Genomic DNA, 24,381 nt, shown 5'->3' on the forward strand with positions numbered 1-24,381 from the left:
GAGTTTGAGACCAGCCTGACCAACATGGAGAAACCCCGTCTCCACTAAAAATACAAAATTAGCCAGGCATGGTGGTGCATGCCTGTAATCCCAGCTACTCGGAGGCTGAGACAGGAGAATCGCTTGAACCCGGGAGGTGGAGGTTGCCGTGAGCCGAGATCGCGCCATTGCACTCTCCAGCCTGGGCAACAAGAGTAAAACTCTGTCTCAAAAAAAAAAACAAAAGAGTGGATCAACTTTGAGTCATTATTGAAAACACTTCACAAAGGAGCAGCTTGTGCTATTTCCTTTTATCTTTCTTGGATAAAAAAGCTGACAAGTCAGTCTTTAAAACCTTTTCCAGCCAAGTTCAAGGTTCTAAAACCAAAGGAAGAAAAATTACGTCAAAAGAACCATATATTTTATTGACAGCAATAACAATATGATAGCATTTAACACTCATAGTAAAAACCTATTGCTTTCAAAGAACTGTGAAACTTTATCAGATCACCTTTATTAGATGACAATATTCCTGAAAAAAAAATCTCAAAAATGCAAATGTGTCTCCAAACATGCCCTGGCATTTGCCATAGATGTGCTTCTGCAAGGGGACACGGCCCTTGCACACATGCCCCCTTCCTGTTCTAGATCCCTGCCGGGGTCTCCTCACTGCTGACTGATTGTCAGTGACAGCAGATGCTCACACGTATGACAGGTCTCCCTGCTCCCCAGCCTCTTCTATTTTTGTTTTTAACCTGTATTTTCTATAAAAACTTTATGGAAACTTTCTTAAAGGAAGAACCTTTTTGGAGGTGAATCACCTGTTACAAAGTCTGGGGGGTCTCCTTGGTTGCCAGGACACACATCTTTTATCCTACAGCGACTGCTCCTGATCTGGCAACCTCAGGAAAAGAGGTTTCCTATGTTTCCAGGGAAATGAAGCTTTCTCCTGTAGAAGCTAAAACTTAAAGCAAGAATTAAATACACAGAGTCAAGCATTATAGATGGCTGTGAAGTTCTAGACTCCTGGAAATTCTGAACCTGGGATGAAAACACCACGGCTGCCCATGGCATTCAGCAGTGGGAGAGCCAGTATTTCTCATTCCCAGGTACTCTTTCCGAAGAGGCGCAGGCTGTCTCCTGCCTTCTTATATGAAATTGATACAATGCAGGTCAACATCTTCCTTGTGTCTGGGGTCCCCTTACCAGTCTTTGGGGACCCTACCTTGTAGCTCTCTGGCTGACAGTTCCACGGTGCTAATGCTGCTCCCCTCACTCATCACTAGGGTGTCTGCAGTGCCCTTTGCTTTGCAAGTGTCAAATCCACTAGGAACTGGGGCCTTAGACAACCACAGCCACTAGAAGATGATAGAAATCCAGCTAACTTCACAGGGAAGGGCTCTAAGAGGAGACCTTGCCCACTAAATATATTCCTTGGGATTCACTGCAACTTCTTTGGGAACTCAGAGGCTTTTTGAAGCACCCTGCGGTTTGGCCACATCCCAGATGCTCAGAACTGATGATGCCTGGATTCTGGACATCACTGCATAGTGACAAAAACACTCCTATTTTTTCTTTCTTCCTCGCCTGTAAAGGCTCTAAATTTTTCTTTTCTCCAACAAGTATGCCTCTCTCCTTCAATATTCCTGAAACTCCACCTAAGTGAGAATTTGGATCTCTTACCTTTGATATATATATATATACTTCTTTTTCATGGCTAGCTAAAGCTGAAATCTCACACTGTTCTGTAGTGGAAATGTGACATGGGTTAGAAGTCATCGCATGGTCTGATGACCTCCAGAAAGGCCCTGACCCTACAAGAGAGACCCCAGTATGAACGTGCTAAATCTTGTGAATGGTTATTCTTTATTTTTTTAGAGAGGGTCCTGCTCTGTCTCCCAGGCTGGAGTGCAGTGGTGCGATCTTGGCTTACTGTAGCTTCAAACTCCTGCACTCAAGAAATCCTCCCACCTCAGCCTCCTGAGTAGCTGGGATTACAGGTGTGCACCACCACACCTAACTAATGTTTTTATTTATAGAGACAAGGTCTCGCTATGGTGACCAGGCTGGTTTTGAACTCCTGGGCTCAAGTGATCTTCCTGCCTTGGCCTCCCAAAGTGCAGGGATTACAGGCATGAGCCACCATGCCTGGCTAATAATTCTTACTCTGAATACAGACCTAACAAAATAGATGAAAAGAATCACATCTGTGTCACGCTTCATAACTTACTGTATAACCTCCATAACCACATCCTCCTCCGTGTCCCACTCCCTGTGAACAGACATTCTGTTGACTTGATTGGCCTGTATTCTCTGAAAGAGGACGATGGTCTGTCTTTTAAGGGTGGCTTAGACTCTAAAAATAGTCATGATCTGCCACAAAATAGGTCAGGTTCTCCTGGGGCCCCCCGAGAGATGTCCTGGAACTCAGAAGCTGCATGGCCTCAGGAAGGTTTTCTGGGACAGACCTGGTCCCAGGGAGAGTGAGGAGAAGCGTGTGAGATGTCCTTGAAGTGCTCCTGGGAGAAATGACAGCTGGCTTGGTTCATCAGCATTTCATAAAGAGTAACACTCACACACGCTGCAAGACTGGGGCCAAAGAACGACCTCGCCACCACCCAATCCCTTGTTAAACTCCAGCCTGTTGAGGAGAGAGTCAAGGACTAAACACGGTGCTTTGTGCTGATGTGGTCATTTTCATCTCAAACCAATCCCGGTTAAAACAACAAAAGTAACAAACAACACCCCAAATAGCACCTGCGACCTCCACAGGAGAAGGCCTAGGTCCTGCACCTCGTCCTGTCACGTGTGACCCTGGGCAAGTCCTTTGGTGGCCCTGAGCCACAGTCGTCCCACGCATTAAGAAGTTACCATTTAACTCAGAGCGGCAGCAAGAGCAGCCGTGGCACGGGGGCATTTGGTGCAACAGGTGGTGTTACTCAAATGCGCCGTGTCGCTAATGTAGCCACTTTCACAAAAAAGTGACCGAAGGACTCCCAGGTATTATCAGTGATTCAAGATAACCCCTGCAGGACCAAATGCACCAGGCTGCTCACATCAGGGGCTCTCTGATGCCACCAGGTAAAAAGGACCAGGGAGTCAGGGCAGAGCTGGAGACTCTCAGGTGTACTCCACCTGCAAGTTATGTTCTTCCCACCAAAAAGCTTGAAGAGCTAAGCCCTCTTTCCACTAATACTTACTTCATACATCAGAGAGACAGAGACCAAGAAATGGAGAACAAGAGAGAATATAAAACAGAATTGGGAAGAAAAAGGCAACATTAGATAGCAGGCATTTTGCAGAAGTGCACGCATCTATACTAAAGCTACTAGGAACCTGGGTGGCTATGGCTGCAGAAATACAAATTTAAAACTCTGCATCTATCATAAGAGTCTATCAAAATCTTACAAAACGACTTGGTTCCCTTTTCTCTCTGACATTACTGGTGTCTCATTACCAGGCACTTGATGGATTTACTTTGCTTGTTTCCTGTAATGCTGTCTCATCATTCTAACATGTTATAAAGCCAAGGGCAAGAACTGAACCATTTACTTCTTCCATATTCCCAAAAGCTCCTGGTAGAGTATTATACACTTATACACATGGGGTTATTTTATAGATGCTTGCTTAAAAATAAAGGAGAGGCCAGGCATGGTGGCTCACGCCTATAATCTCAGCACTTTGGGAAGCCAAGTGGCGGATCGCTTGAGGCCAGGAGTTCGAGACCAGCATGGGCAACACGGTGAAACCCCGTCTCTACTAAAATTACAAAAATTAGCCAGGCGTGGTGGTGCACGCCTGTGATCCCAGCTATGCAGGAGGCTGAGACACCAGAATTGCTTGAACTCAGGAGGTGAAGGTTGCAGTGAGCCAAGACAGTGCCACTGCACTCCAGCCTGGGCAAAAGAGCAAGACTGTGTCTCAAAATAAATAAATAAATAGGAAGTAGGGGAAAAATTTCAACCAGTTGCTTGTCACGTAAGTCTGTATGAAAAGCAATAAAATTTTCAGTTTGAAATAAGAATTAATACATATTTTAAATTTGAAGTATATCACCAAATGGTATGAAATGGTCCCATATTAACAGTCACAAATTGTAACAGTCCTCTCAGATTTTTACCTACGGTATCATTATTTTCATATATTTATGTCATTAGGAGACAGTCTTCATGGGCCTCTTACACTCCTACACAGCTTGCTGGGTGTGTTGTGAATGCAAGGCTGGAACCATACACTACCTGGACTATTTCTCAGGACTGTGTTTGCAGTGAGAAACCTTGATGGCTGAGGTGATGTCTCCCTTGCAACAAAGAGCAGGCTTGCTTACTATAAAATGGCTATAACATGGTGGGTTCTCCAGGCTCAGTGTTCCCCAGCTGTGACACCACAGCTCACATCAGGGGCTCTCTGATGTCACCAGGTAAAAAGGACCAGGGAGTCAGGGCAGAGCTGGACTGTCTTTTAAAGGCATCCATCTGGGCCCATTGGGTCATGCTTATTGGACGTGGGGACAAGGAAAACTGACTGTGCTGATGCTGCCTGCTGTGCCCTGAGTAATGAAGTCCTTTGTCTCTGACCAAGGAGTCTCGTGTCTTCTGCCAGCATCCATGGAATGGCAGGAGGCTAGCTTGTTAGCTTGTGAGTAGAGTAAAATCAAATCCCAGATCTGTCAATGCCTTTATTTCAAACAATAAGTGTCTCCCATTTTTTAAAAAATTGACATTATAGTTGATTCATAGGTAAACAACTGGATTAGAAGGCCATGCCTCTAACAGTGGAATGTAGCACTGGCTATTTTAAACAATGATTTCAGCATTTTATGAAAATGTTCTCACCCATGTTGGGCTTCCCTGGGTCCAGGTATGAAGGTGCATGAAGACTTCTGTCTGTGCCAGAAGTTCGGGCTTATTTGTTCTACTCTCATCTCTTTCTGTGGGCTCCTGTGGCTCTGCTTGGGGCCACCTGGTCTTATAGCCTCGGGGTCTATGGTAAAAACCATCCTCTTTATACAGGAGCAGGTCAGGATGGCCATGTTCAATAGGGCGACGTCTCCACGCATCTGGCTGTTTGCCCACCGTATTTTCTGAGGTTGCTCATGTCCAGCTCTTTGTGGCACTGTACTCAGGCCTCATTATGGCTCACTGTGCACTGTCCAAAGCCCAGAGCCACCTTGTGTCACTCCTCTTGGAGGCAGGGGATATGTTGTTTGTAGAAATAGCCTACACACCCAGCAATAGGTGCCTGAACCCCAGGAGCAACTGGTAACATCTGATAAGTGGCTGAATTGATTTTTCATCATTTCTAGACTGTCTTTATGACAATATTTTTCAATATCATTCTATTGTGTTTAACAATTGGGATGGTAACAAGTAAGATTTTTAAATAGTTACCCCCCAAGAACCTTGGAAATACTGTGTGTCTGTAGCATACAAACTCAGCCCTCTAAGACAGCAGACATTTGCACTCTTTAACTTGCTATGCCACATGCATTCCTCCGGGACAAGTGCCAGGCCAGGCCTTCTTAAAACTTTCCTTCAAATCAAACATTAAAAAAAGAGGCACAGTTGCTAAAGAAAGCAATAAAACAAAAAAAAAATCTATTTAAAAGTTATGTTAACAACTATCAGTTCCTATTCAACTAGTACATGGAAGTTTAAATAGTAAAAGAGAAAAATTTAACAAATTTTTCAAAACCACTGCTCGGTACTTCGGATAGGCAGACGACTTTCTATAAACAGTCACAATATTTACACATCTTACTCAAAATAAAACTTTTTAATGTTCTAACTTAAAACACTGGATTATATTTAGTTTTATCTCATACTCAGCAAGTCAATGCTGACCTGGTCCTCTTCTCCCCAAATAAGCCCTCTCTATTTCTGCCATCGGGACGTCCTAGAGTCAAAGCTCTGGGGTCCTTTCCATCCCGCTCCTTCTTTACCTTTCAGCCTTATAGATTTATCAACAACCTCCTTTCAAATATCCCTCGGGGGCCTTCTTTTGACAGAACACACACCAGCTATGTCCAAATATGCTAAAATTCTGAATAAACATCCAAGTGAAAGTGCAGTCTGCAGCAGCTTGGCCTTACGAATCTCTTTTCCACGTCACCACTGCCCTAACCTAAGTCTTCAACACCTCATGCACAGGTCAATGAAACAACTTTCACAAGCAAATCCCACTGGCTCCATCTGCCCCAACTCAGAGCATTTCTAACCTCATCTAGTCTTCATAACAGCAAAAAAAGATTTTTTTTTTATTGTGACGTCCCCCTCTTCTGCAACAGCAGCCAATCTCACTTCAACTGTACCCCCCCCATCTGCCTCACACCTACCCCGTCCCGCACTGGACCCAGGTGACTCAGACCAATGAGAAAATTCACTTCAGATTTCCTTGACTGTTGAAGGGAATGGAGCTAAAACCCTCAAAATCAAAAAGCATTTGTTTTTAGAGTGTTGATGACATGAGTGTCAAAAATAGCAGCCCAGGGAGAAACTATAGCGCAAAATGTCAGTTATCTTGTCCCAAAACAACACCATTCTATTCTGGAAGGATTTAGGTGGCCCACTTTTGAGCAGTAACAGTAGCAGCAACATCACTTACATCCTCAGAAGCACAGATCAAGCATCACGTTTCACTCCTGGGTGGTCACCAAAAGAGGCATGTTTAATGTCTACGCATGCAAAACTTAAAACAGACAACTGAGGGCCTGGTGAGATATCCTTCTGGAGCCTTCTTTTGACAGAACACACACAAGCTATGTCCAAACATGTCGAAAATTCTACATAAACATCCAAGTGAAAGTGCAAAGTCATCAGCAGCCTGAGTCTTACAGACCTTTTTTGCATAAATATTTTGTTCTCAACAGAATCCAGACACAGTCCATGTGCGGATAAGATGTGTGCATGAGTCATGCACACATGCAGTCAGATGCCCACACCCACTGGTCCTTCTGGGGGCCCACTGCCCAGGGCACTGTCCACCCCATCCTCCTCCTCCTTGGAGCACGAGAGGGCCTGGCCACGGTGCACATTGCATCTGTCCACCCCACCCAGCACTCAGGCCGGCTTGCCAGTAGCTTTATCAATGCATCCAGAGAAGGCAACTGCGGGCCTCACTCCCAGCCATGCCAAAGGGGGACCAGCTTGGGACTCCCGGAAATAAATTCAGTTTTACCAGCAAGTCATTTCCCTGTAATGAAGATAAAGCACTCTTACAAGCCAAGACTCCCTTAAATCAGACACATAATCTGATTATAATTGCAATGCATTCAGAAAGCATGTTCATAATCTTGTTACAACTTTTCCCATGCCTAGAAAAATGTTCTCAAGACCGTTGCAGGGCAGTGTCCTCTGGATATAGGCATTTGGGGTCCAGGTTTGTAACCCCAAGGAAGAACTGGTAGCATTCAACACCTCCTCCCTGCCCTCCACCTGATTAGAGGATAGAAACTTCCTTCCTTCCTTTGCACCTCCAGCCAGCCAGGAGACAAGCGCAGACTGCACTGGCCCGAGCTGCCCAGCCTTTTCTGCATGGTGCCCAGGGCACAGAGAGCAGCAGGTGGGGCCCCACCCTGGAGGAGGGGCACCCTCCAAGACTGGGCTCTCTCCAGGCATATCTGGCTTAGGCAGTCACACCAGGGAAAGACATAAAATGACATTACTGGCCAGGCACAGAGGCTCACGTCTGTAATCCCAGCATTTTGGGAGGCTGAGGTGGGCAGATCACTTGAGGTCAGGAGTTCAAGACCAGCCTGGCCAACATGGTGAAACCCTGTCTCTACTAAAAATACAAAAATTAGCCAGTGTGGTGGCATGAGCCTGTAATCCCAGCTTCTCAGTAGGAGGCTGAGGTGGGAGGATCACTTGAACCCAGGAGGCAAAGGTTGCAGTGAGCCAAGATCGCACCACTGCACTGCAGCCTGGGTGATGGAATGAGACTCTGTCTCAAAATAATATAAATAAAAATAAAAACAAATAAAAAAATAAAATGACATTACCATCTGGCTAACAGCAACTTTAATATTCCCTATGGGTTAACAGAAACAAACTGAAAATACAGTTTTATGTTAGTCTTAGTAGTAAAATTACTCTTAGAGCAAAGCTTTGTTTTACTGAAACATCGAAACAAGTTTATAGCTGGGTCCCAACAACTGTTTTACAGTTGCAGACACTGAAGTTCAAGCCATTAAGCAACCTGCCCAAAGTCCCATAGTTGCCAAGTAAAGAATAGGCCCCCATGTCTGCATGATCCAGGATCATGCCCTAAGCCCTGTTCGTTGGGGTCCAGTGCCAGGGCCAGTGGGAGGCACTGTGCTTACAGGTATTTACAGGTGGCCAAACCCCATCCCTGTGCTCTTGTCACTCTCTCGGGCCCACCATTGGATCTGCCCGAGCTCAGGCTCTGCTTTCTTCTCACTTAGGCCATGGCCACAGCCTCTCCACTGGCTCTGTCTTCTCACTTCACTCTTCCTCCGCTTACCTTCCAAAGATATAACTGCCCACGCCATTCTCCCTTGAAAAACCTCCTGTGGTTTTTCAACCACAGCACCCGCTGCCTTCAGAGTGCATCAAACACCCTGAACCAGGACCCTAGATCCATGTGGTCCGTCCGCAGCCAGCCTGGCCTCTCCATACACCTTGTCCCTTGCTATGATGACAGCATGGCTTGCAGCCCCAGGCTGGCCAACTCTTAACCTGTCCCTACTGTCCTCCCCACCCTGATATAGTTAGTGTCATTACTGGTAAGGCCTGAGGCAGTGGCAACTGCATTTGGGGGTGCCACAACACACCTGTCATTCTCCAATTGCTCTCCCATGCCTTTATGAAATGAGCTTGCAGATGCTGCATAAGAAGGGATGTCCCAGGAATGGAAAATGCTGCTGGCTGATCGAAGCCTCCACCTTTTAATGCTGCCAAACAAATATCTCACAAGGTCATCTGAGGCAAGTCCAGGGTCTCCATTTATAACAGAACTAAAAGTAGAGATGATGCGTGCCATTTTGACAGCAGCATCATGTGCTGGCAGAGTGAACAGAGGACACCCCATCTGTCCTTGTGCACAAGAAACTGCTTTGAAGGAACTCAATCTCTTAGGTGACTGTGATGACTCCCAAGAAGGAGCTGTGATCACCTGAATGTAAGATACAAAGGTCCCGTCAGTTTCATTTTACAAACCACATGGCTTCCTTCATTGAAGTCTTGCCTCGATCCAGTGACTCCATCCCGAAAGACAGAACTGGCTGATACCCTGAACTCACGTTAATATTACTATTAACGTTAATACAAAAATATATATGTATATATACACACACGTAGAGTCTTCAGAATTTATTTACATATATATAAACTGAATTTATTTCGGGGAGTCACGAATATATATATTCAGAATATATACATGTGTGTACATATGTGTGTGTGTGCATATATACATATATACATGTATGCATATTTTTTTGGAGACAGGGTCTTGCTTTGTCACCCACCCAGGCTAGAATGCAGTGGCACATTATCTGCTGGGCTCAAATGATCCTCCCATCTCAGCCTCCCAAGTAGCTGGGACCACAGATGCACGCCACCATGCCTGGCTAAGTTTTAAATTTTTGTAGAGATGGTGTCTCACTATGTTGTCCAGGCTGGTCTCCAATTCCTGGGGGCTCAAGCGATCCTCCTGCCTTGGCACCTAACTAATATATTAATACATTTAGTGTTGTGAGGCCTCTTCAAGAAGACCTACCTGGCAGCTTTGTGCAAAACTGACTGCAGAGGAGGGATGGGGGCAGGGGTCTGGCTTGGTGTGAGGTCTGGGCGCCTCGGTTCAGTGGAGGCAGAGAGACTAGAAAGCAACAGGGCAGAACCAGGAAACTGTGTGAGGGAGAGAGCTGACAGGGGTGCACGGCCCCAAGAGAGGCGGCCACAAGCAGTTCTGAGGGGTATGGTCTGGGGACGGAAGACCAGGGGCACCAACATGACCTGGAGGGAGGACACAGAGCTTAGGTGTGTGGGTGACAACCAGGCAGCTCTCCTCACAACCTGCCAGTGGGACTCCAGCATGGGGCACACAAGGAGGACACAATGAGGACAGGAGCCTGCGCAGGGCTGCTGAGGCTATCCATCTGGAGCCACTCAGGAAAAACACAATGCAGATAATTATTAATAAAAAATAGAAAATGCGAGCCCACTGATCCTGTCCTGGCAGGGCAGGGCAGTGTCAGATTCCTGCGAGACTTCCTTAGGGCTTACTCAGCTTCTGTGCTTTCTTGTGCATTGTGGGCTGAACTATTTCCCCAAGAAGATATGTTCAAGTGCTACCCCCAGTGCTGGGGAATATGGCCTTATTTGGAAATAGAGTCTTTGCACGTTAAGAGGAGGACCTACTAGACTGCATGGGCCAGATCCAAGATAACTGGTGTCCTTATAAGCCGAGGACGAGACACACACACAGAGAAGGCAGCTGAGACTCAGACACACAGGGAAGAGGCTGTGTGATGACAAAGGCAGAGGCAGAGATTTGGGTGGCTCAGCCACAAGCCAGGGAGCAAAGCATAAGGCATGGAACAGACTCTCCCCTAGGGCCTTTCAAGACAGCGTGCCCTGCAGGCACCTTGATCTTGGACTGCAGCCCCCACCACAGGCCAGAGAGCCAAGCACCAGGCATGGAACAGACTCTCCCCTAGGGCCTTTCCAGATAGCGTGCCCTGTAGGCACCCTGATCTTGGACTGCAGTTCCCACTGCTGTGAAAGAATAAGCTTCAGGTTCTGAAGCCGTTCAGTGAGTGGCCCCTTGGTTGCAGCCGTACTAGAAAAGACAGAGTCAGTACCTGTGTGGACCAGTGGTGTCCAGACCGCAAGAGGCATGTTGTGGGCTCTGGATCTGTCTCTCCAAAAGGCTGACCATCTCTGATTTCCACCTGGAAGAGCCGGGCCAACACAGGACACCAGAAGGGTGAGCATCGTCGCGATACCCAGGCCCCAGGTGACGATGCTCAGTGTGGGTGGAGAGACGGAACTGGCAGTCCAGGTTCTCCAGCTAAATCTTAAATGGGCTTCCCTGTCCCATTCCACTTTTGTCTCCTTTCTCTGAGAATAGAACTGCACCCCCCTCCACCACCACACTTTTTGCATTTATTGTAGGTACACGCGGTCCTCAGGTATATATTCATGACTGTTGTTTGATATAATGAGATTATTATCCGTTTAATAATCCCACATCCATAACCCACATCCACAACCCACATCCATCACTGCCCAGGCCCAGCTCTGGCACATTGTGGAGACCCCCTCTCTTCTGCACCAACATGGGCAGGAGATGGGGAGCAGTGCAGGGACCCCTGTCAGCAGGGTTTGCAAACACCACAGTACAGCTCGAGAGAAGGCTTAAGCGCAAGAAGGAAAACCAATGTATCCTCAATCTTATTTTTACTCCACATAGGACAAGAAAGTGCCCACTTTAACATATCCAGGGTTTTCTAGATTCAAATCCATGGGATTCCCCCTCTCCACACTTCAAAGAATGACAATGCTGATAAGAGTGACAGCCCCTGTTTAAGTAGCCTCAGCACTTTAGATATTTCACCTCAAGTCCTCACAACCAACCAAAAAATAACCAGAGTTGGCAAGGATGTGGAGAAATTGGAAGCCTTGTGCACTGCTGATGGTAGTGTAAAATGGTGCTGCCACATGGAAAACAGTGGGGCGGTTCCTTAAAAAATTCAAAGCAGAGGTATCATCTGATCCAGCAAACCCACTTCTGAGTACACACCCAAAAGAACTGAGAGTGAGACTTGAACAGACATTTGTATGCTCACGTTCAATAGCAGCTCATTCACAACAGACAAAGGTGAGGGCAACCTAAGTGTTTATTGATGGATAAACAGATCAACTCAATGTGGAGTATCATGGAATATTATTTAGCCTTAAAAGGGATGGAAATTCTGACACATGCTGCAACATGGATCAAGCATGGATTCAGGACATTATGCTAAGTGAAATAAGCCAAACACACAAAAAGACAAAAACTGTATGATTCCAATTACATGAGGTACAGAGAATAGCAGTTTCATAGAGGTAGAAAATAGAATGGTGGTTGCCAGGGGCTGGGAGGAGGGAAGAATGGAGAATTGTTGTTTAATGGGTACAGAGTTTTACTTCTGCAAGATGAAAGAAGTTCTGGAGATGGATGGTGGTTGCACAACAATGTCAATGTACTTAATGCCACTGCACTGCAACTTAAAGATGGTTAAAGTGATAAATTTTATGTCATATGTGTTTTACCACAATTAAAAATAAAAAGATAAAAGTTGAACATATGCACGCCCTATGGCCCTGCACATCTACTCCCGGGAACACACATTAGAGAACTTGCTGCACGTGGGCACCGGGAAACGAACAGTGACGCATGTTCACAGACACATGTTTTGTAATAACAAAAACCTGGAAGCTCCCAAACAACCCAAAACACAAGAGAAGAGACTAATAATGTGTGGTATATCCAGACAACGGAGTGATAAAGAACAGTAAAAATGAATGAACTCCAGCTGCCAGCATCAGTATGTAAGAATGTCACAAGCATACTGCCAAGTGACAGAAGTATGCCGCAGATGGATGGCTACAGTGCGACTCCGTCTCTTGGCTTATTCAAAAATAAGGAAAACTAAACAATATACATCCGAGGGATACACACATTGTTGGCAAACTGTAAAGGAGAGCAAGAAAAAAATTAACACCATTAATGGGGGACAGACATACTTGAATCTGGCAACCAATTGAAAATGCTCTATTTCCTAAGATGGGTATTCTTTTTACTATTCTTTAAATTATACAGTTTATATAAAATATACATTCTTTTTATATATAATGATTACTTTTTAATCATAAAAATAATGAGGTCATGAACTTTACTTATAATTGAAAATCTCCAATTCCCAAAGCCTCTCAAAATCAGGAGGTAGGAGGTGAACTCACTGTTCTGATCCTCCATTGGCAGCTATAATGTATTTGCAGATCATGGGATTTGTGGAGACCACAGAAGGCCACAGCCGGACAGCTCAGGGAGGCTGGCTGCCCTGCTCAGGGCCACCCCCTCCCAAACACTCCCTGCATAAGCCTCTAGTCGTCAGAGCCAGGGAAATTCCGGGGGGTGGGGGGCGGGACGGAGGACTCTTGTAGAGAAGTTTGGTGTAACCCACATCCTTGCAACAAGTAGAAGGGACAGAAGAAAACCACCAGGTGAGTGCCCCCGTCTTGAATAAAGCGGGCTGTGGTGGTTACTCAAAAAACCTAACGGATGCTACTTGAAAAATCTAACAGATGCTACTCAAAAAAAACCATACCATGCTTTAAATGGGACAGTTACAAATCAGGTTCATACACTCTAAAAAAAGTATCCAAACCTGTGAAAAGAAAAGAATTAAAAACAGAAAGAAGATAAAAATATAAAAAAAAAACGGGATGTAGTCACAAGAAGCAGCAGGAAGCAGAGTGAGAAATAAAAACCAGGAGAAGTTTTTATCTCAGAATTTCCAGAAAAATCTGATGTGTTTGAACTGAGTAACTTACAATAAAATTAATGTTCCAAGGGGATGAAGAAAATACAGTGTCCATTAAAGAAGGAAGTCAGAAGCTACAAAAATTGAAAAGGTTTGATAACACCGATGATACTTCAATCTTTCAAAGAGGAAGTTCTGGAAAATGTATTGTTACTCATGTCACTGGAGGAAAATGTGAGTGAGCAGAATGGGAGAACAGGAGAAGAATGTCAGCCGGGACACCGGAGACCTGGCAGCTAACCGCATGCACCTAGCTAGCGGCAGAAAGGGCGCCAGTGGGCCCGGGCAGCTGCCAGTCACAGCTGTGAGACTCAGCTCTTTGTCACTTGCTAGCTATGGGACCTAGGGCAGGTTTGCTAGCTATTCCAAGCCTCAGTTTTCTTATCTTAAAGACATATAAAAAATGAAATATAAAAATGCCCACTTCAAAGGGCTGTCCTAAGATTAGATGAAGATTTGGAAGCATCCAGTTATGCACAATAAATGGTATGCCCTGGGCCTCAGTTTCTCAACTATGCAAATGTAAGACAGAATAAATGAACTCCAGCCTCACCAGCTCTAAAGTTTTGCTTTCCTACCATAGTAGCCAGAATAATGCCCCTCAAATGTCCATATCCTTGATCCACAGAATATGTGACTGTATCATGCTACATGGCAAAGGCAGTGGAGGTTGCTAATCAGCTGACCTTGAAATGGGGAGATTATCCTGGATTATGTAGGTGGACCCAATGCCATCATAGGGTTTTTAAAAATGAAAGAGGGAGTCAGGAGAGAGCACCAGACAAATGGCAGGGAAAGCTCTCAGCCCACCACTGCTGGCTTTGAAGATGAAGAAAGAGGGCATGAGCCAAGAAATGTAGATGGCCTCTGGAGACTGGAGTGAGCAAGCAAATGGATTCTTCCCTAGAGCCTCCAGAAGGAACGCAGTCTTGCAGAAAACTTCATTTTAGTGCAGGCCCATTTCAGACATCTGAACAACAATACTATGAGACAATAAGTTTGTGTTGTTTTAAACCACTACATTTGTGATAATTTGTTACAGTATCACTAGTAAACTAATATATTTATATATCTGTATTAGGACTGGACCTATACTATGCTGGCAAAGACAGAATCATGCAAGTAAAAGGAAAAGTAAAGAAAAGGAAAATATAAAATGCCAATATGTAACATGTGATTACACTTATCAATTCATTTATGTATGTTATATATTTGCACGTGCATATGTCATTTAAAAATTGTTCAGTCTTACTAGCCTGCTAGAACAATGTCCTGTACTAAGGAACAGGAAACTATCAATGAATCACAATTTGACTATCTTCTCTAGCTCCTCCACACAGGACTTCTCCATCTACAGCTCCACCAAAAGCAGTTTAAAGTAAATTACTCAATTTTCCCAAGTAGTTAAAGTAACTCATTCAAATTTTCATTCGATAGTTTTAATAAGGTGATACAGTTTTAATTGTGATAAGTAGAAAAGTAACAGTAATAACTTCCATTGCCAACCTCAAAGTGAAAGTCAAAGGCATACAGGTCCATGAGTAGTGCATGTGTTTTCAAAGTCCACACTATTATTGTAGTCATATTATTGGTGTCACACTTCCTCCCTAAAGGTGAGCTTTGTTAAGGGAAAACTGTATAAACCATGGACTCCTTCCGTTTGTTATATGCTTTACGTTTTCCACACAAAAATAAGAAATTCAGAAGTACTAAATAACATGTGTGTAGGTATCTGAGACTTGCTTTAAAATAGCATAAAGGAAAAGAAGGTGATGTGGTTTGGCTGTGTCCCCACCCAAACCTCACCTTGAATTGCAATGATCCCCACGTGTCAAGGGTGGGACCAGGTGGAGGTAGCAGAATCATGAGGGTGGTTTCCTCCATACTGTTCTTGTGATAGTGAGTGAGTTCTCAGGAGATCTGATGGTTTTATAAGGGGCTTCCCCCTTTGCTCGGCTCTCACTTCTCCTTCCTGCCACCATGTGAAGAAGGACTTGCCTCCGCTTCTGCCATGATTGTAAGTTTCCTAAGGCCTCCCCAGCCATGTGGAACTGTGAGTCAATTAAACCTCTCTCCTTTATACATTACCCAGTCTCAGGTGCGTCCTTATTAGCAGCATGAGAACGCACTAATACAGAGGGAGAGAGGGAGAGCAGGAGAGGGAACAGATAAAAGCAGTCTGTGGAAAGGTCGGAGACAGGTATCTCACGCATCCTTACATTATTCTCTGTATATGTTTGAAACTCTCCATAATAAACAAAAATTCTTAACTAGGTATGTGTCCCACCTGCCTACATACTCTCACCAAACTGGGATTTTTTTTTTGTCCTATCTAGAACTGGCTTCTGCCTGTCTGAAGATCATTAGGCTTGGCTCCATAGCACAGTGCTTTGTTTTTTGCCCTGCATTAGAGCTCCTGAGGACACCAGGACAGGTCTGAATAGGATCAAGGAAGCAGGTGTTTTCTTGGAGACACAGGCAACTGTTTTCCAGCAGCTTCCCCTCAGACCCACTCTTCCTTGCAAAAAACAAGCTCTTCTGCCAGAGGATGCCCACCCTGCGGCGGAGCCACACTAAGCCAAGCGAACACAGGCCCTGGCTCCCAGCTGCTTCAAGCCAGCTTGTTTCAAGAGCCATTTAACTCTCCATTAAGTTGATTTGATGAGTTCCTGGATGGCCACCAAGTCCACTGAGAAATAAACTCCCGAACAGCAAGCACATCATCATTTACCGTACCCATTAACTGATTTGCGAGTCTGTGCTGCTTGGCACAAAAGTAAATCATTTTTGTTTTCTTATTTCCTTCCTGTCCTTCCCGGTTTGGGTGTGCATGAGTTGGTGCTCAGTCACAGTTTTCCATTTAGTTGTCATATCCTTTTCATGTTTCCCATCCCATAATCTTTTACTTAGTTGCACAGTTTGCTATTGCCATTCAGGAAATTTTTGCGCTGGAAAAGCAGCCAGTTCCTTCTATTAAGGAATCCAATTGAAACCCATCCTTTAAACATTCTCAAGTGTTAACAATAGAATAAAAGGTACTTGCTATTATAAGCAATTTATTTGCAGTTAGGAAAGCAGAAGCTGAACAAAGAACATTGATGAATGACTGAAACGAAAGTGTTCTCATTAATTCCACATGGATGGCAGGGAAAAGGACAGCCAGGCAGCCAGACATAATTATTCCTGAGTAATTAACACACTGTAATGAACCAGGGTCCTGCAGTCCAGACATCTAACTTCATGCAGACAATCTTCAAACTCCTTCCACCCATCCCACTTCAAAGTGTTCCCCATCCCCAAGTACCTGCATGCATGAAGCTGTGCAGTAAGAACATTCGATGGGGACTCAAGAAAATCCTGGCCATGTCCCTTCACCATTCTGGGCTCTGGTACTGTCCTATGTAAAAGGGGACAATTTAGGGTTGCTTTGTGGAAAGAACACAGAGTCTGTGGTGAGAAGACCTAAGAGGCAAAAGATCTGATCTGGTGTTCACTTTTCAATACAACTCAACAAATGTAAGGGCAACTAGGACATCCCAGGTGCTGCCTTAGGCTATGGCTGTGGATTCCACAAGGAAGACCACACAGCCCCTGCCCTCAGGAAGCCTAGAGTCCCACAGCTTCATAAAAGGAGTAATCTAAAATTGAGTTCTTTCAGCTGGGTGCGGTGGCTCACCCCTGTAATCTCAGCACTTTGGGAAGCCGAGGCAGGCAGATCACCTTAAGTCAGGAGTTAGAGACCAGTCTGGCCAACATGGTGAAATCCTGTCTCTAATAAAAATACAAAAATTAGCCAGGTGTGATGGCGGGCACCTGTAATTCCAGCTAGTTGGGAGGCTGAGGCAGGAAAATCGCTTGAACCCAGGAGGTGGAGGTTGCAGTGAGCTGGGATTGTGCTATTGCACTCCAGCCTGGGTGACAGAGCGAGACTCTGCCTCAAAAAATTAATTAATTAACTAAAATAAAAAATGGAGTTCTTTCATTTCCTTGGGCTGCATGGTATCTGTCCCATGAGGGTGATAAAATAATCCACCTGCCTCACAGGGCTGTAACATACAAACAAAACTGATGTTTGGCCATTGTCTTGTTTCTCAAGGACTTCTGGATGCTTCAGAGGGTTCCTGCTTCTCTAAACACATATGAGTAAGAGAGCTCTAAAGACTGGATTTTGATTAAAGGGAAAACAACCTGCTTTAAAAACAGGTTACAGATAAGTGAGTAAAAAGAGCAATATACGACTATTCTTGACAAACCAATTACTATGATGCCTGCCTCCAAATTCACTCAGCAGGATGGGCTGCAGGAGACATTAACATCTTTTACAAGGACAAAGCAATTGTTTCAATTACAGCCAGAAAAGAAATGTCACTCTCATTTCCTCTTTACAATCTCCTTGGCCGGGCAAGGTGGCTCACGCCTGTAATCCCATCACTTTGGGAGGCGGAGGTGGGCAGATCACGAGGTCAAGAGATTGAGAACATCCTGGCCAACATGGTGAAACCCTACCTCTACTAAAAATACAAAAAATTAGCTGGGCGTGGTGGTGTGCGCCTTTAGTCCCAGCTACTCGGGAGGCTGAGGCAGGAGGATTGCTTGAACCTGGGAGGCAGAGGTTGCAGTGAGCCGAGATCAGGCCACTGCACTCCAGCCTGGTGACAGAGCAAGACTCCATCTCAAAAAAACAAACGAACAAACAAACAAACAAAACAATCTCCTTAACACAGATATTTGTGGCAGCCCTCTTGGTATCAGCACTAAAACCCACACACAGACCTCCCCTTTGAGCAGAAGGCTGTATGATCAGACAGTGCTGTTTCACAGTGTTCTCCCTGAACTTGCCAGTTTCTCAATTACTCTGACCTCTCTGAATATGAAAGATGTTGTTGGTGATCTCTGAAAGATGCAGTCTTATTATTAACATGAAAAAAAGAATCCTAGGCAGTGTAGGGTGTCTCATAAACACTACAGATATGCACAGGAACTCTTAGGGGGAAGCGCATTCATATTCTAGCAGAAAACCTTTGTGTATTGCTTTTCTTCCACCGCGCATGTACGCCCACCCCAAACGTGCTTGGAGGGTGTGCTTTCTGGTGAAATAGCCCCCTGCCTGCTCCTGACTAGTATCCTCACCCCTGAGCATCCCATATTTCAGGGTGTTTTTTAATTTTTAATTTTTTTAGAGACAGGGTCTCACTCTGTTGCCCAGTCTGGAGTGCAGTGGTATCATCAAAGCTCACCACCGCCTGGAACTCCTGGGCTCAAGAGATCCTTCTGCCTCAGGCTCCCAAGTAGCTGAGACTACAGGTACATGTCACCACACCTGGCTAATTTTTTTAATTTTAATTTTTGTAGAGGCAAGGTCTTGCTATGTTGCCCAAGCTTGTCTCAAACTTCTGGCCTCAAGCAACCCTCCCACTTTGGCCTCCCCAAGTGCCTGGGATTACAGGCGTGCTCCACCATGCCTGGCCAGGGTGATTTTTTTTAGATGAACAAGTGACATGCACCAAAATATACTAAGTCCAGACTTCAGGGATGTCACCTATGAGTTAAGTGGACTCTCGCTTCAACATAGTACTGGCTGCCCAAGGTTTTAATTTGTGGTTTCTTACTCTGTTGAGCCTAGTTTTCAGATGTCATAGATGCTGCAGAGTAGAAGTTAGCCAAGAAGGACTCTGTGAGCCTCCCTATCCACTCTCAAAGCAGTGCGTCCTTATCAATGCACCAGGTAGGTCTAACCTGACTTTAAAAGGCAGTTATTGGGCAAAACTGTGTTGTGGGGAGGAAAAGGAATAGAAACTCAAAAGAAGTGTCTCTATTCTCTATTCTGAAACAAAAGAAATGCCACATCTTTGTTCTCTGCTAATCATATGAGGTCAACTGGACCTCCAAATCTCTCCCAAGGTCATTTTTAAATTATTGGTGTCCATTGGCCAACATCTCTGTCTCAAAATATGAAAGAGCACCACCTCAAAATCATGCTATAAACCCACAGGGCTTCATATTAAAAGTACCTATAAAAATGATTTTACAAACGAATACAGAAACCACCCCCTTACTCATGAGTTTCCCACCACACGTAAACTGGGAATTACTATATGTAAACACATGTGTAATACCCATAAATCCAAAGAATATTAGTATATAGAGTAACTTAACAAGAATAACAAATACTGCCTTCTAGCAAATGATTAATGCATACAATTATTTTTAAAAACTGCACCAATAACCTCAAATCCCAGGTGGGAATGGGCCCCTAAGCTTTGTGGTGAGAGGAGGCCCACCCCACTGCATAGCTACCCAACAGAAAGGAGAGGCCTTCTGGTTTGGAAATGTGAGACCAGGCAAAACTCTTTTGGAAGGAAATGATATTAGCTATGAAATTATTGACTAAACTGTTGCTTCTTAAATACTATTGAAGGAGAAATAAGAAAAATGAAAACATATGTTGATTCTTTGAGACCAACACACTCCAGTGAGACTGACATGATGGCTGCCTAAACCAAACTCACTTTTTCTCATCATGCTGACATGGCCCCGTAAAGCAACAGATAGGAAAGCCGGCCCACCGGCCAACTGGAGTCATGGGTCAGATGGACCATGACCTTGGTTTAGTAGCAGATTCTGTCCCGCAGTTGGTTATGGAACCCTGCACGACCCCAGTTCTTGGAACAGTTCTGAAAGTAGTCAACGGCTACTTTCCCTCCATGTGTATGTCATGGGACTCGAACCCAGTGCTCAATCCTTAGCCTGCATCATTTATAAAGCATTCCCTCAGTCATCGTCTCCGTCCTGAGGAAACTGAGGGAGATCCCAGACGCCTGGCTGCCCTCGCGTTGGTCACTGGCTTGGCATCTTCGATGGTTTCTGCTCATTTCACTTGCTGTCAATCAGGTTCTGAGAAGAGTTTCAAGAACATGCATCCTGATGGCCAGCCCAGACCCCACGGCCGTGACATGCCCCTCACTGCCCGGCCCAGGGTTTGTTAAAGATATAAGAAGCTGTTGGAACCAGCTGTGAATTTTAAATACAGGTACGAAGTGAGATTACTACAGGAAGCTTCTCAATGCTTTCTCTAAACCCATCCTTAAAACTCTTTAAACTTCCCTGTCTCTGTTTAAGCTATTTGCTAAATGTCAAAACAGAGCCTAGTGCAAGAGCTCAAGAAAACTTTATCATGAACATCAGCAACTCTCTTAGTTTGGTTCATTGCTTTGAAGATGAAAGTGAAGGGTGATGCCAGCGTCCTGCGTGTGAATGTCCCATCCAGAACTTTCCTGCACAGTAGAAGCGAACATACAGAGTTACAGGCAATATCCAGTGCAGCTCATAGGAATACTCCAAAAAGGTGTCTTCTGGAGACTTCTGGAGTCAGACATAGCGGCAAACAGCTCTTTAAATCCCCTCATGCCTCCTGAGGTTTATTTGCATAATAAACTCAGGTAGGAATATTTGCATAATAGGGCTTATTCAAGGTAACTTTAAAAATACATGGATAGGCCGGGCGCGGTGGCTCACGCCTGTAATCCTAGCACTTTGGGAGGCCGAGGCAGGTAGATCACGAGGTCAGGAGATCGAGACCATCCTGGCTAACATGGTGAAACCCTGTCTCTACTAAAAAAATACAAAAAAATTAACCAGGCATGGTGGTGGGCACCTATAGTCCCAGCTACTCGGGAGGCTGAGGCAGGAAAATGGCGTGAACCTGGGAGGCGGAGCTTGCAGTGAGCCGAGATCCAGCCACTGCACTCCAGCCTGGGCGACAGAGCGAGACTCCATCTCAAAAAAAAAAAAAAAAAAAAAGACATGGATATAGAAGGCCCCCAATGTATGATGGTTCCAGGTATAACTTTTCAATGTTACTGGTAGAAACCCGACTTCAAATACCTGTACAATCATTCTGTTTTTCACTTTCAGTATGGTATTGCAATAAATACATGAGACACTCAACACTTTATTATAAAACAGGGTTTGTGTTAGAAGATTTTGCCCAACTGTAGGCTAATGTAAGTATTGAGTATGTTTAAGGCAGGCGAGGCTGAGCTATGACATTCAGTAGGCTAAGTGTATTAAATGCATTTTTGACTTACTATAGTTTCAACTTACAATGGGCTTATCGGGATGTAACCCCATGATAAGTCAAGGAGCATCTACACATACCATATCCGGATGCATGGTGTCACATTTTAACATCTCTGAAATCAGGCTGCATGTTATGATCTATGGCATGTCATCATGTAATTGGCAGCATGTTTTACTTTCTCCTAATGGTGTACCTTTCAATCAATGGCAGAGCAGGTGAAATACGATTTGTCCACAGAAGCAGCTATACCCTGGCTGCTTATGTGACACAGGATTAAAAAGTGAGGAGAAGGACTTAATTATTTGTCTTCTTTATTTCGTACACACACAGCCTTAATATATGATAGTAGGCAAATTTATACATTTCACGCAGTATTTACTGCTGAATTTCCCCACTTCTTTCCAGAAAAGGAAAAGATATTTTGGTTAAAAAAATATATATAAAGTATTTGTTCTGTCCCCTACAGTCAATGGCTCCTACTGGCACAAGGTCCTGTCTGCCATTCACAAGTTGTATGACCTGGGGCATGCCACTTACTCTCCCTGAGCTTTGAGTTTCTCAAGGGGAGGTGTGCCCTGACACTGGGTTGCTTTGAGCGTTGGGAAACACTCAGCCCATGGCTCTCAACGGGCCTTCACTCATTCAGCTCACACGCTCCATCTCCTGCTTTCATTCAACTCCCACCCCTACCTCCATTCCCACCCCGCAACTAGAGGAACTTCCAGAAGTAATGCACAGAGTAAGCCTGCCCAGGCTGGCAAACTCCCCTGAACCTCCTCCTTTAGAGAAAATGTGTTCTACCACCCCTAGAGCAGCAGGGATCAAACGAAACCCAGCCTTTGAAGGGGATGGCTTGAAAAAAGCAGCCAGGAAGGACAGGTCAGAGACCACCCACATTCCAGCAAGGGTTCCTGTCCTGTTAGATTCTATCTGCCAGTGACCCAGAGGACAGAGCCACACAGATTCAGTGCCATCTTTCACAACAGCCAGAACAGTGTGCTCTTTAGCTGAGCTAAAGGGGAAAAGGACAGAGGAGAAGAGAAACTGAAGGTGGCAGAGGAGCGGAGTAGAACTGATGAGTGGCAGGTTCAAATCCACCATAGACAAAGGCCACCTTCATGCATATGCTAGAATCTGACCTCGGATTTGCTTTAGGAAAACTGTAACAGGAAACTGTATAGTTATTGTCCTTTACAACTTCTGTAGTCCTGGAAATATAAAACTCATGACTGTGAACTTATTAACTCATTAGAGTAATTATATATCATAGCTAAATTGTCTGGGACCTTGGCTTTGATGGAAAGAGGTCATTTGTCCAAACAAGTGACTCCGAAGCCTCATGTTCACAAAATGCCAGTTTGGGAAACTCCTACATTTACCCTTCATTAATCTGACCAACTCCCAGCCCCTCTCCTGGTGGAAAATTGTTAGTTTCTGTGAAGGAGATGCTGTAGGCACACTGCTGCTGACCTGAAACCACCGGGGAAGTTCTAAAAACCACAGATGCCTGGGTCACCACCCCCAGGGTCTGATGTAAGGGCCAGGGTGTAGCTTGGGCAGCAGGATTCTTAAAAGCTCCCCAGGGATGCTACCGTGCAGCCAGGGCCTGGCATCACTGGCTAAAGGGCTTGATCCCGGCCACGCACTCTACAATCTTTCACCACCTCAATAAAAGTGACGGCACAAGAAACCACTTGTCCAAACCTATTCCTGGCACTGCCGCCCTCTAATCTTCCCACAGAGAAGGGCCCAAACATCTACAGAGTCACTTAAAAAGGTGTTTTGCAAAAGGTTGAGAGCAAAGGTGAACATGGGTGTCACCTTCTACCCATCTCATCAATCAGCTAGAAAATGCAGGGTACCCTTCAGAAAATACATAATGAGCCAAGCTGGAGACTTCATGGGGATGGCTCCGGGGCAGGGTGTGACCCGAGACAGAAAGAAGGGAGACAGAGAGTTTTCCTAATGTGCTAGAACAAACCTTGTGCAGCCAACACACAATCTTGTCAAACAAATCCTTCAAGACAGTTGAAATCCTTCAACGCAAAGTACTCAGGGTCAAGTGACGACTCTTCCCTTCAAAGCTTCAACGGAGTTGGAGGGGAAAAGAGTTCTTGATTGTCACAAATTGGGGAGGGAGGGTGCTACCAGCATCTAGTGGGCAGAGGCTAGGAACACCATTAAGCATCCTGCAGTCCACAGGACAGTCCCCACAACGAAGCAGGACCCAGTCTAAAACGGCAGCAGAGAAACCCTGCTCCAAGCAGATTACTCAAGTGATTCCTCTAGCAACCCTCACCTGTGATGTTTCCACAAGGGTTAGATGACAACTGGGCCTTATTACTTAGGTGACCCTGTGAGTAACCTTGTTTACAAATAAGTTCAAAATAACGTTTATGGCTCTTTCTCAAGGGAAGATAAAAATGACACATCCAAAACCTAGATTCCTACACATGAGAACCCTTGGAAACAAACAAGAAACTCTGAGTGTTACTTCAAAATTGAAAAGTAAAAACGGCCTGGCCAAGCCCCAACACTGACCCAGCCAGCTGGCCGGCCCACTCCCACCTGTGAAGACGCTCCTGTAGCCTCCTCGGTGCCAGTGCTTGAGGTTCTCAATCATTAACAGGATGCTAACGGCCAAGCACAGAGGCTCACGCCTGTAATCCCAGCACTTTGAGAGGCCGAGGTGGGTGGATCACTTGAAGTCAGGAGTTCAAGACCAGCCTGGCCAACATGGTGAAACCCTGTCTCTACTAAAAATACAAAAATTAGC

The 24,381-nt window shown here is 45.0% G+C and overlaps 1 protein-coding gene across 9 annotated transcripts in view; it reads right to left on the reverse strand.

The window, feature by feature from the left end:
- The window catches only part of MTCL1 (microtubule crosslinking factor 1), a 135,137-nt gene that overhangs the window by 83,682 nt on the left and 27,074 nt on the right, over positions 1-24,381 (reverse strand). For 5 of the 9 annotated variants that reach the window (XM_063653914.1, XM_063653916.1, XM_063653913.1 and 2 more), the window contains exon 4: positions 10,799-10,888. The exons of the other annotated variants lie outside the window; for them this stretch is intronic. In XM_063653914.1, the coding sequence (XP_063509984.1) occupies positions 10,799-10,888 (90 nt within the window). The remainder of the gene's footprint in view (positions 1-10,798; positions 10,889-24,381) is intronic. 9 annotated transcript variants of the gene reach the window in all.

This window comes from Pongo pygmaeus, chromosome 17 (assembly GCF_028885625.2).
Source record: "Pongo pygmaeus isolate AG05252 chromosome 17, NHGRI_mPonPyg2-v2.0_pri, whole genome shotgun sequence".
In the NCBI taxonomy this organism is placed as follows: Eukaryota; Metazoa; Chordata; class Mammalia; order Primates; family Hominidae; genus Pongo; species Pongo pygmaeus.